Here is a 13,813-nt window from a genome sequence, read left to right as displayed (position 1 = left end):
CACAAAACATTAGGTCTAATTCCTATTGATTAACCTCTGAATGCCGTAAACACTCAAAGTCTATTATAGTGACCTGAATTAAGAGATTCAGAATTCATGGGCCGGCCCGGTGGCGCACTGCTACAGTGTGCCGCTTGGGAGCGTGGTGGCGCTCCCGCAGAGGGTTCGGATCCCACATACAGACCGGTTCCCGCTCACTGGCTGAGTGAGGGGCGGGCGCAGCATGGAGGGTTGCGATCCCATTGCCGGTCCCAGTCTGGTATGGGCGCGACACTGAGGGTTGTGGTCCGTTGCCAGACACGAAAAAAGACAAAAAGGAAAAAAAAAAAAAGAATTTAGTTCCTCACTTGTCCGACAATGAGCTGCACGGATGGACAGTGGCCAGAGAGAGGGAGGGGAGAGAGAGAGAGAGAGACAGAGACAGAGAGAGAGACAGAGAGAGAGAGATAGAGATCCCCTGTGATCAGAACTCTTGTCTATTATTTCTTTGTGATGCTGGGTGACAACAAATTCAATTCTCGTAAAAATCAATGAATTTACCAAATGGTAAATCTTCCACATTTACTGAATTTCCTGATTGCCATTTTAATAGCTTTTATGGGAATCTTTATTTTTATTATTATTTATTGTTTTTATTATTTTATTAATAATAAAACATGCATTTGTGATTATTAACCTCAGTAAAGGTGGATGTGCCTTAGGAATTGGAGAAAAAAATCCAAAATTAGAGACTGAAAAAGTTTCCTTTTATTATTTTTATTATTATTCCAATCTAAAATATGGCCTTTTATCTATGATGGAATTGTTTTGAATAATCCTGATAGATGTGGGAATGTTTTCTATCCTTTTAAATCATATGCTTTTTTGGTTTTCTTTTGCATTTTTTCAAATGGCTTTGTCAGACAGAATTGCTTACTTTTTGTAAGTGTAATTTCTATTCAAAGGCAAATCAATTGAATTCCAAAGATGTGTTTAATTTCAATTTTTATTTCAAATCAAATTATTTTAAGGTGGGTTAAAATTAAATTTGAATTTAATTTTAAATTTGAACACATTCAAAGAATCAAAAATTTGGGCCGGCCCGGTGGTGCACTGGAGAGTGCGCCGCTTGGGAGCACGGCGGCGCTCCCGCTGAGGGTTCAGTTCCCATATGGAGACTGGTTCCTGCTCACTGGCTGAGTGTGGTGCGGGCGCAACACCAAGGGTTGCGATCCCGTTACCGGTCAGTAAAAAAGACAAAAAGGAAAAAAAAAAAAAGAATAAAAATTTAAATTAAATTTATAAAACTGAAATTAGAATGATCACTTGATCCAACACTTCTGGATATATATCCAAAAGATGTGAAATCAGTGTGTCAGAGACATATCTGCACTCCCGTGTTTATTGCAGGGTGATTCACGATAGCAAAGGTATGGAATCAATGTATGTGTCCATCAACAAATGAAAGAATAAAGAAAACGTGGTGTGTATACACAATGGAATTCCATTTGGCCTTAGAAAAGAGGGAAATCCTGTCTTTTGCAGCAATGTGGATAAATCTGAGAGACATTATGCTAAGTGAAACAAACCAGGTGCAGAAAGACAAATACTGTGTGATGTCACTAATATGAAAAATCTAAAAAAATCTAACTCATACAAGTAGAGAGTAGAATGGTAATTGCTAAAAGAATATATTTTAAATGTTCTCACTACTAAAAATGACAGGTAGGCGAGGTGATGGATATGTTAATTAGCTTGATTTAATCATTCCACATTGTATACATATACCAAAACATCATATTGTGCCCCATAAATATATAAAGTTATTATGTGATTGGACAAGGGACATAAAGAATGAGTACAATTTGTAGCAATATACACAATAGTAATATTGATTCTATCAACATATGTCAACATTGAACCCCAAAATACGTATAATCAATTATAATTCAATAAAAAAATAAAATTATTATTTGTCAATTAAACGTTTTAAAAATAATAAATATAATAAATTTATAGAGACTGCTGCTTCTGGGAAGATGTAGACGTACATTTCCCTATTATTCCCACTAAGTACAACTTAAAATCCTAGACACTATATATAGAACAAACGTAAGAATTTTAAAAGTGGAGAGAAGAAAGTAGACCAACTGAGGACCTCAGAACGACATGGTAGTGAGTTCCCTGGGTATTGTCTTTGTCTGATATGTCCCAGACTTGGGGATAAATAAGATACAGAAAATGCCAATAGGCACAAGCAAAACCCAAAACAAAACAAAAGAAAAACCTAAAAAGCAACAAAACAAAACAAAAAACACAAAAACAAAAATGAAAAAACAAAACGACAAAAACCCAACCAACAAAAGCCTGCTCTCCCTAGATTAAGGATCAGAAAAGGGGAAGCCTAACAAGACAGAAAATGTTTTCACAACACCTGCTCTTCCCCAGCCAGCCAAACACCACAGAAATATCTGTGGCTCCGTTGCCACTCAGGCCAGCAAAGGTAAAGTGAGAAACACAGGCTTCCACGCTCATTTCCACTGGCAGAAACGAGGGCCCCCTCATACTCCCGTGTCAGGGGAGGTTATGTGGAGATCCCAAAATTACACCCCCACCAGACAATAAGGAGGCAACCCTCTCCATCCTTACTGGGATGATGTCAGGACTTTCAGCGCCATCCAGTGGTAAGGAAGCCACTCAATCCATGGGCTAGAGAGAAAGTCTTCCAGATGTAAATTAGTACAGCCATTATGGAAAACAGCATGGCGGGTCCTCCAAAAAACAAAAACATAAACAAAAACAAAAACAAAACTAGAGCTACTATAGGGTCCAGCCTTCCCACTTCTGGGCATATATCCAAAGGATATAAAACCAGTACGTCAAAGAGATAGGTGCACTCCCATGTTCGTTGCAACATTGTTTACAATAGCCAAGATATGGAATCAAACAAAGCATCCATCAACAGATGAACGTGTAAATAAAATGTGGTGTATACACAGTGGAATACTGCTCAGTGTTAAAAAATTAGAGGAAATTCTGTCATTTGCGGCAACATAGAGGAGCCTGGAGGACATTACACTAAGTGAAATAAGCCGGGCACAGAAAGATAAACACTGCATGATCTCACTTATACGTAGAATCTGAAAAAAGTTCAACTCATACAAGCAGAGTAGAATGATGGTTACCAGAGGATGGGGGTTGCGGGGCAGGGAGATGTTGGTCAAAGGGGACAAAATTTCAGTTAGACAGGAAAAATAATTTTAAGACATCTATTGCACATTATGATGACTATAGTTAATAACAATATATTGCATACTTGAAAATTGCTAAAAGAGTTCATTTTAAGTGTTTTCACCACACACAAAAAATGGTTAACTATGTGAGGTAACGCCTATGTTAAATAGCTTGATTTAGCCATTCCACAATGTATACTTATAAAAAAACATGTTGTATATCATAAAATGTACAATTTTTACTTGTCAGTTACAAAAAAAAATCATAAAAAAGAGAACTCTTCCAGGACATCAAGAAATGAATTGAACTGAATGGAAATGGCTATAAGACATATCAAAATTTGTGGGACAAAGCTAAACCATTGCTGAAAGGGAAGCTTGTACCATTACGTGCTTCCATTAGACAAAAGGAAAAGTATCTAAGCAGTACTCTAAGCTGTCCACCTCAATAAACTAGAAAATGAAGAGAAAAATAAACCCTAAGCAAGCAGAAGGAAGGGAATGTGAAAGGTAAGTACAGTAATCAATGAAATGGAAAAACAATAGAGAAAGTCAATTAAACAAAAATGGGTTTTTGGAAAAAGTCAATGAAACTTACCTCTAGCGAGGCTTACAAGGTAAACCTATGGTGATTTGCTACATTTGCACATATTCACTTAATGACTTTAATGACTATATTCGTAAAACTTTTCATATAGTCTAGGAAGCTAAACCCCTATGTTTTCAACATGAATCATACAGTGGAAAGAAGAAATAAGAGAAACACCACATTCCTGATTTGAATTACAACAAAACTCTATTTTTGACCTAACAGCCAGATCTCTGCCTTGCATCCTAGAAACTAGTTTTTGTAATGTCTTTCATAATTAGTTCAATTTCTTTCCTAAGAGATAAAAAATGATTCCAAAATATCTGTGCCGTGAGTTCCATTTTTTAATGCTACAAGCATGTCTTTGCAAATAGGAAAGTTCCGGGACACAAAATGTCTCATGGACTCATCTGATGCTAAAAATGAGGTACTCTAAATTTTTCAGATTTTGCATTAATTACTCTTCCATATTGTTAAACCCCACAAATGTGTATAATCAAAACTAAATAAATAAAAATTTTAAAAACTTATACCATAAAAAAGTCCTGTATTACATGGGCATTTGCTTGGTGATTTAGTTGAAAGTCTCCTGCTTTTTGTAAAATATTATATATGGTCTCACAATTTTCTAATTTACATTCTATAAATGAAATAACAATTTCTTCTTACCATGTTTCCACCTAAAATGCTCGTGTGTGCGTGTGTGTGACTGTGTATGTGCAAGATCCAAGCCATTTTTTAGCAGGCTGAATTTATAAACTCAGATCCTCTCAATAATTGTCAAAAACTGCTTTACTGTTGTTGATGACTATTTAATTCTAATTTCAAGCAACTGACTTTTTCAGTCTGTTTAGATTGTTGGAGGGGAAATTCTTATCAAATTCATCATTTATTTGCTTACATTTCTCTTAGTATTGTCCACTTCATTCTCTTTGTATTTCAACACAACGAATAAACAGCTTTTCCTTTTTCTCTGCTGCAGCAAATGCAATATCAACAACAAAAATGAGGTGGAAAGGGGATGGCATGCTCCTCTTTACAGCAAAATGCCCACCAATGAAAGTAGAAGTGAATGAGAGAATTAGAAAATCACTGTTTTTCAACGACCAAAGCAATAACCAAATCAGGCAAGAACCCTGAATGAATACCAAGGTCAAGAGGTGAAATTTTTCTGGAGAACAGAATACTCACATGATATCAAAATGTTATGCCACAGACTACTTAGAAATCACACAGGGACAAAGGCACCTTTACAAAGGAGAAATCTGTCTGCAAAAAAAAAAACACCCTAAATAAGTCATCAAACTGAGTAATACCAATAGCATCAGTGATGACTAGACGAACTGGCATTAAGAGCTTCCAGATGTAACACAATGTAAACGACTCATCACCTGCTTAATATTCTTACCCAAACTGTTAAACATAAACCTCAAAAAGAGGCAAATCCATATTGTAGGACACTTTACAGAACAACAGTCCTAGGCTCTGAGAAAATGTCATTGTCATGAAAAATTTAAAAACGTGGCTGGGGGACTACTCAAGATTAAAGAACACTAAAGAGACATGACAACAGAATGCAATGTATGATACTTGCTTGGATTGTTGATCCCCCAAATATCTGTAAAAAGGGACAATCGAGGACGTTTAAATATGGACTGTATGTGGACTTAGATAATATTACCATATCATTGTTTAATTTCTTTAATGTGATAATGATACTGTGGTTGTATAGGAGTACATCCTAGTACTTAGGAGATACATGGTGAAGTAATTGGTGAAAAGTTTGGAACTGTTAAACGTTTAAGCCCCCCCTCCCCCCAAAAAGAAGAAGAAGCCTGAGAGGTAAAGCAATGGGATAATAGGAATCTAAGTAAAAGAATGTTCACTGTTTACCCCTTCATTTTTGTGTGTTTTCAAATTAAAAATTTGAGGAAAAAATGGATTCCTCATATTTCAGAGTTATGCACTGAAATATTTACAAATCAAATAAGATGATTTCTGGTATTTGCTTGAGAATAATCTGGAGGAGGGAGAAAGGGAGAGAACACGTATGAAATGAGACTGACCATGAGTTATTAATAGTTGCAGTTGGGAGATGGGTAATTAATTAGAGTTTCCTTACACTATCCTGTTTTGTGCAGTGGTTCTTAAAGAACTGTGGTTCTCCACCAGCAGCATCAGCATCACCAGGGAACTTGTTGGAAAAGCGAACTCTGAGTCTCACCCCAGATCTTGTAATCTGAGACTGCAGATATGGAGCTCAACAATCTGTGCTTTCATAAGCCCTCTAGGTGATTCTGATGCAAGCTAATGTTCCAGGACCACTGCTCTAATGCAACCAACCTGGCGATTCTTTGTCAGGTTTGTATACAAACTCTTTTTGTATATGCTGAAAATTATCCACTGTACAATTTTTAAAATAAAGACAACACACATCGCAGATATTTTACCGGCCAATTTTAAATAAAGTTTGAAGAAGGAGAATCCCAATCTTATACAAACACTTTCAGATAGAAAAGGGGGACTATTTCTCAACTCAGTCTATGAGACTAAAACCTTAACTCTGGAACCAGACAAAGATAGTATGAGAAAGAGAAAAATAAATTCAATCTCACTCTTAAACAAAAGATGCAAAATGTTAAGCAAAATTTTAGCAAGGTGACACCCCCACCCCGTGGCACATACAAAAGATAATACATTAAAAGTAAGTTACATTTATCCTAGGAAGAGAGCCAAGCTGGTTTAACACTAGGAAAAGTAGAGATGGAAGGGGACATGAGAGAGGTTTGTGTGTTGCTACTATATTGTGCTGCTTGCTCTAGGTGCTAATTGCATGTATATGTTTAATTTTTGAAAACATTAAAATGCACACTCATGATTCTTGTACTTTTTGATTATAAGATAAACGACACTAAAGGTTTTGGAAAACTCTAAGATGCAGTCACTGTATACACGGACTAAATAGCCTTGATCATTTCCATACCAGCAAAAACTAAATTTCAACATCTATTCACAATTTTTAAGACAAACTGTGGAAACTAGGAATGTAAGGGATGTTCCTGAATGTGCTGAAGGGAAAGAGAGAGAGAAAGATGGAAAGGAAGGAAGGAAGGAAGGAAGGAAGGAAGGAAGGAAGGAAGGAAGGAAGGAAGGAGAAGGAGGGAGAGAAAAAAAGAGAAAACACAGGCAAACCATTGTAATATGGAAATGTTGGCAGCATTCTATTTAAAGTAAAAAACCATCCTAAAGAAGCTCAATTTTGACTTTGTAATGGGTGTCCCAGCCAATACAGTAAGAAACCCATATATTTATTTATATTTCTATTACTCACAGATTTACAGAAAGCCCCAGAATGCCTATAGAAAAATTTTTAGAATTAGTAGAATTTAGCATGGTGGCTGACTTGAAGACCACTATATTTTTTAAAAAGTCCAATGCATTTATGTAAATTAGATCTAAATAAAAATTGTCATTTTATACGGATATTAAGTACTAGAGTGGCAATGCTCCAGAATACTTGGGATAAATTACAATAAACGATGTGCGAGATCTGAATGCACAAAAGAAAAAAGAAAAACTAAAAACTAAACTAAAAGATTAAAAAGTTAAGGATGCACATGAACGGAGAGACATCCCCAGTGGGTGAGTAGGAAGGCTGGACATCCTACAGATAGTCAACTTTCCCCTGTCTGATCCATAGAGTCAGTGAAAATGGAATCCAAATCTGTTGCAACTGAGTTTTCAGGGAACTTGACATGCAGATCCTAGTATTTATATGGAAGGGCAAAAGGCAAAGAATAGCAAAGATATGTTTGAAGATGATGAATAAGATATAGGGACTTGTCCTAGGACACCTCAAGAGGTATAACGAAGCGATAAAAAATGAAGACAGTGCAGTATTGGCACAGGAATAGACCAATGCACCTGTGGAACACAACGGACACGCAAACGTGGGCGCAAATGCACCCAGACTTTGGCAAATGTTCCCTGGGGGTGTAAAGTTGCCCCTGACTGAGATCCCTGGCACAGGAATATGGATCGACCTTAAAAAGACATGCTGAATTTTGAAAAGGTAAATTCCAGAATACCAAGTCCATGAGTTAAAAATGCATTCGCACAAGGTATTTTACATCCAAAGGGAGACTAGTCTGAGAAACGAGCCTTGGGAAGCACAAAGCTGAACTTCACCTCAGGAGCTACTGGCTAGTCTAGTAAAGAGAGCACAAGAAGCTACACGGATGTGGAGAGAGCGGAACTGCAGGGCGTGAGCGTCAGTTGATCTCGAAGCTCATTGGTCACCGGCCGCCACGATGGGAGGGGGCAGGGGGGAAGTGGAAGGCAGCGCTGGAAGCTCATTGGCCTTGTAGGAAGGGCGGGAAAGGTAGCAGAAGCCGGGTTTTCCCTCAGGCCTCTTGTCCCAGCTGAGCGATTCCGACCTGCTGTAGGCTTAGGTAAGGCTTATGACACAGGTTTTCGTCAGGAATACCACCCTTGTTCTCCATGACTCTTCTTTCCTCCCTCCCTCCTTCTCCGAATCCCCAGCTCCTTTCCCTCTCTTCCACCTCAGCGGGGTATCCCCACCCGCCATGACATCCCACTCAGCCCCTACACCTCCCCACACTCCTTTTGGGAGAACCCTTCGCCCCTGCCCCTGGGACAGGGCTCATGCCCCTGCCTTTTATTCGGAGGTGAGGGAGACAGTGAGTGATTGGGCTTCCTGAGGAGATGGAACACTCCAGGAGGGTGGGGTGGAATGGGTTGTGGGGGGTGTGGCGGAGTGCGGTGATGGTGTGTGCTCAAGCACAATCGTCGAACTGTGGAGAAGAGTATGGAAGATTGTTGGGAGGCTGCGGAGGGAGTGCGTGGGTTTGCATGAAAGCAGAGAGGCTGTGTCGGCCCAAGAGAAAAATTAGTTTAATGAGGAGTTGCCGATTGGCTAGATTAAGGCCTGGCGCTTCGCAGGGGGCTCAAGAAATATCTGTTGAGTAAAGAATGGAGGGAATGAATGAAGGGGTGAATGAAAACAGTAATTGAAAGAGGGCTGGGGATCCAGGAGAACATTATGGTTTCATGGGGTGGAAGAGGGTATTCAGCTTAAAGGGGGAACAAAGGAATAATTAAGATTGTGGTGGGGTGCAAGAAAAGTCAGAATGGAGTGTGAGGGGAAAACTGAACACAGGGCAGACATGAAACTAATAGAATTGAGTGTCGGGAGCATAAAATCATGTGTGGCGAGTGAATGAAGGCAGGAGGTTAGGAAGACTATTGTTGACGTGGATGCCAGAAATAATAGTTGGGTTTGGCAGAATACAGGATGATACACAAGAAGAGGGTGGAGTAACTGTTGAAGGGGGCACGGGAGTACGTGTGCATGCTGAAAATGAAATCGATGCTGGAGTGAAGGTAAGCAAGGAGAAGAGCGATCGGCTTGAATATGTATGCGGCCCATGCTAAGAGTTTCTTGGTGGGGAGGCTATGTGTGAGTGGGGCTTCCTGGGAAGGAGGCTATGTGAGTAAGAAGGTTGGGGTGAAGATTAGAGAAAGCCATGGGAGAACAAGGGAGGAGGCAATCTGATTCCAGTGGTGAGAGGGATGGAGAAGAAGAATCGAGCCACTTCACATAGGACTTTCCAAGGGCAAAGGAAGTACGTTGGAGGGAGGGGATCACGTGGCCATTCTGACCTCCACTACTGACCCTAGAACCATGGATCCCCAAGAAACACCTGCTGTGCCCTGCTGCTCCTCCAACTTGGAATGCACCACAGGGTGTGAGACCGGAGCCCCACGGGGGACTGAACTTGTCCTCAGAAGCGCTATAAGCCGCCCTGACCGCTGCCAGAAGCGTGACATCTCTACGCAAACCAGAGGCCACAAGCGTTTCTGCATCTTCCGGGCCTGCAAGTGTCACAATTGTGCCCTCTTCTTTATAAGCCGCCCTGACCGCTGCCAGAAGCGTGACATCTCTACGCAAACCAGAGGCCACAAGCATTTCTGCATCTTCCGGGCCTGCAAGTGTCACAATTGTGCCCTCTTCTTGTGAGTATGCTGTCTGGCAAGGAGAAGGGTCAGGCCTCCTCTAAATGTGACTAACCTTAGACCTGTAATCCCTCACTTTAGGGAACACCGCAGGGTCTTGCCTGCTGTGAGTGCCTTGAAGGAGCAGCAGAGGGCAGCGCTAAAGAGGCACAAGGCTCAAAAAATGAAAAGGAGTGTGGCAGCCCCTGCCAAAGCTCACATCCCTGTCAAGAATTTGGGCATCAAAGAAGGAGTCCTCAGTGAGTATCTCTGGCCAGGGAGGGAGCCTGAGTTTGGGTGGAGGAAGCAGGAGTAATTCTGTCACCAGTTCTATCACTGAATTGCTATGTGGCCTTGGGCAAGTTACTCGCTGGACCTTAGCTCGCCCAAGTGTAAAACATCATCAACATTATTTACCAAGTGTTTGTGGGAATGACAGACTGGGGAGTCGAAAAGGTCCATGGTGAGATGAGACTTCAGATTGGGGGTGGACAGAGTGGGGTGGGGCTGAGGGGGAAAGGCTCACCAAAGCTGTCCCTGGTCTTTCACAGCTGGGAAGGTGGACATCGTGCCTCAACCTGAGGCCCACCCCCACACAACCCCCGAGGAGGTAAGTAGAGTCTGTTGCCAGTGGGGGAGGCTCCCACCCAGCCACTGCCCAGACCCCTTCCACTGTGTCCCAAAGACGTGGGTTCCATCTCCAATCCTACCACCGTCTTGCCATGTGACCTTGGGAAAAAAATCACTTCTCCTCCCGGACCTCAGTTTCCTTAGTTGCAAAATGAAAGATAAGACTGTCTGGTCTTCAAGATCTTCAGAGCTCTGGCATTCTGGTCTCCTATCCTCGTCCCCAAACATGCCCACACCTCCTTTCTCCATGGCCAACCTGGTACCTGACTCCAATCTGTGCTCTGCGCCCCTGCAGGAGAGCTCCCAAGGGGCTCTGCTCCTCGGCCAGCCCCCAGAACCTCTGTCTCTGCCCTGCACTCCAGTGACCTTGGAGCAGCAACCGATGGCTTCTCTTTCTAGGGAGCCCCACGGGTCCCCTGTCCTGTGCAGCAGGTGAGTAGAGCAAGGACCGTGGAGCTGGTCATGTCTCGTGTTATTGTGTGCCCACCCTTGTGCCTGATGCTATGGGAGATAGGAGAAGGAGAAGGAGGAGGAGAAGGCAGCATCTCAGGCTGATGGGCAAGACAGGGCTCTCCCAGCTTTGCCATTTCCTATTTGTGAGGCTTTGGACAAGTGAGTTTATGTTTTTGAGCCCCCCATTTCCCTATGGGTGTACTGGGGACAATATTCTACACCTATAGCATTGACAAGAGAACTAGCCTGAGGCCTGACACATAGTAGGCCTTCAACTAGTGAAGGCTGTTATTTCACATGAAACAGATAGATGGGATAGAAGGTCCTGCTGAAAAGTAGGGCCATGATGGCGACAGCCACAGAGGACCAGGGGAAAGCCCAGAGGCCATTAGAGAAGGCTTCCTGGAGATGAGGCAAACTTTTCCATCAAGACCCATGGGGATTGGACAGTATGGAGGTGAGAACCAGTCCCTGAACCGGGACAGTAATCACATCTCTGCAGGTGCTTTGCAGGTAAAAGCACAGACACCTGTGTGATTTTCCATACTCTTTGCTGTTGCCTCAGGTGGAAAAAAGCTGGCAGAAATTAGTGTCTCACAAAAGATATAGAAAAAAGAGGTATGGAAAAGAAAACAGGCCAAGCAGGAGAACAGGCTTGCCCAAGCCACGGCAGTGGCTCAGCAGGCATTCAGATTCCCACATCCAGATATTGCAGAATCCTTCCCCTCTCTCTGTTGACTGGTGCTATGTGTCTGCCACAGGGTTTAATCCCCTGGCCTCTCCTCTCCTTGTTTCTAGGTGCTCAACTCTGATCCTGCAGCCCAGTGCCACCCTTGACTCTCTTCTACTGCAGTCACAGGTTCTGGAAGAGTAGTGGGGTCCAGAACCCTGGGAGGGGCCGAACTTAGTGAATGGAAAGAACAGAAGACCTCGGGGGTTGGGGGGGGGGTGCGGGCTCTCTAGAACTGGAGGCTTCAGAGGCACTTGTCGCGTTGGAAGGAGGTATGGTTTCCCAGCCCCCATTCTCTCAAGCCCTTTCCTTTGCAGGCCGCTACAGCCTCCGACCAGGCTTTGGCTTCTGCCTCCTCAGAGTGGCAGCAGAAGCTGGAGGCCGTCGAGGCTCTGCTGAGTCTGAGACACTCTTTTCAGACCCCTTCTGACTCCATCTCCCTCCACCAGCCCTGTGACGCACCAGGTAGCCTGCTCCTTGAGAGGACACGGGGTGGGGATGGTTGGGAAATGGGGGTTGTTGTGGTAAGCAGGTTCTATGTGGGAAATCAGGGTCAGTGTATTGAACCTCCTTGGAGCCAGTCACCCAAGCTCCTCAGTCTAACTCCTGAGGTGGTGGTTGAGAACTGCTCAGTGAATCTTTAGTTTATCGAACTTTGTGCCCTTGTCCAGTGCCCTTTGTGCAGAGGTTGAGTGCCCTGTAGTCAAGAAACAAGGAAACTGAGGCCCTGAGAGTGGCAGGGACTTGCCCTAGGGCATGCAGCACACATGTTAGGTGGAAGAACCAGGTCTCCCGACTCTCAGCCCAAGGCTCTCTATCGAGACCCCTGCAGTCTTCTGTGGCCTGGGGAGGACATACAGAGGTGATAAGGGCCTAGTCTGGAAGAAGGTCTGGTCCCTGCCTTCAGGAAACTTCCAGCCTAGATATGGAGCCTGGATGCCTGTACCGCCTGTGTTTTGTGGCTAAATCTCAATGGTGTGCCCAGAGAGGAAGGGCTGGAGGAGCCCTGAGGGAAGATAAACTCCTGGGAAGGCTGAGAAGGAAGGCTGGGTATTCCAAGACCAAAATGGTGGATGGGGCATGGTGTGTGAGTGAAGAGGCAACCCTGGAGGAACTAATGGAACAGAGGGAAATGAGGCTGGAGAGTCTACCAATCACGGACCAGCCGCTGTGGGTGATGAGGAGCCAGGCAACGTTTCTGAGCAAGGGAGGAGCATATTCAGAGACCCCAGCCTTGAGGAAAGAGTCGTGGTGGCTGTGATGGAGGGATTGGGGAAGGCAAGAGGGGTGATGAGGAAATCAGAGAGGAAGAGGTCTGTGCAATAGTCCAGGTGACCAATCTTCAGTTGGGTAGGACAAAAAAAGAGGGGACGGCCAGGAGGGGACATGGATGTGACCTGGCTCTGGCCTCTTCTTTTCTATCTATAGCTTCCGTTGAAGAAGCAGGACTCCAGCCTCCCAGGCGCTCTCCCAGACCCAGGCCTGACAGCTCCATCTCACTGCCTATTGGACATCTGGGATGCATCTCCCTCTTGCACTAGGAGCCAAGAGAAGGAGGCCTCACTAAAGCACGGCCTACCCTGTTTCTGAATGTGCGAAATTGTTAATGTGCAAAATGCTTCACATCTTTTTTTTTTTTTAAAGCCTTTAGGTGTTTTATAAGCTTTCAGATCCTTTTAATTATATGGGGCAATTCCTTGACTGAGCATGGATTTTCTTGTACCTCCATCCCACCTTACTCCTTTGGATGCTGGGGCCTTTCCAATGACTCTTATAAAAACAGGATTGTGATATCTACATTGATCGGTGTGAGTTTATCCATCACAGTTTTTATTTTTCTTGTGATCGCAGACATACATGTGCACTCACATACGTATCCATGCATGTGGAAACATGAGGATGTTTTCGCTTTGTGTCTAGGTTTGTGTGCGTGCACAAATAATAAACCCTTGTTGTTGTAAGGCACTGAGATATATGGGATATTTGTCACCACAGCATAACCAAGACTGTCGTGACCCTAGCAGACTTGTTCATTGCACGTTTTAAACTGAAAACCACCTTATTCAAGAACTGGGATTTTTAAAACATAGCTAGATAAGAAAATGGTAGAGGAAGAAAACTAGGATATCTATTTGTTGAGCAATTAAGTGCCTACCCTCTGCCTGGCATAGACTTTTCCAGTTG

General features: G+C 43.1%; 1 protein-coding gene across 1 annotated transcript; it reads left to right on the top strand.

Moving 5' to 3' along the window:
- The first annotated feature begins 9,754 nt into the window (after nt 1–9,754).
- LOC103609758 (doublesex- and mab-3-related transcription factor C1-like) lies at nt 9,755–13,432 on the top strand. The gene is made up of 7 exons (XM_008594050.1): nt 9,755–9,837; nt 9,919–10,076; nt 10,368–10,426; nt 10,742–10,878; nt 11,698–11,758; nt 11,947–12,094; nt 13,058–13,432. Exons 2-7 carry the CDS (start codon nt 10,001–10,003, stop codon nt 13,168–13,170), a joined length of 594 nt encoding a protein of 197 aa, XP_008592272.1. The 5' UTR covers nt 9,755–9,837; nt 9,919–10,000; the 3' UTR covers nt 13,171–13,432.
- Nucleotides 13,433–13,813: the final 381 nt, after the last annotated feature.

This window comes from Galeopterus variegatus, unplaced genomic scaffold (genome assembly GCF_000696425.1).
Source record: "Galeopterus variegatus unplaced genomic scaffold, G_variegatus-3.0.2 Scaffold10053, whole genome shotgun sequence".
In the NCBI taxonomy this organism is placed as follows: Eukaryota; Metazoa; Chordata; class Mammalia; order Dermoptera; family Cynocephalidae; genus Galeopterus; species Galeopterus variegatus.
This window is presented reverse-complemented; position numbering and strand designations above follow the sequence as displayed.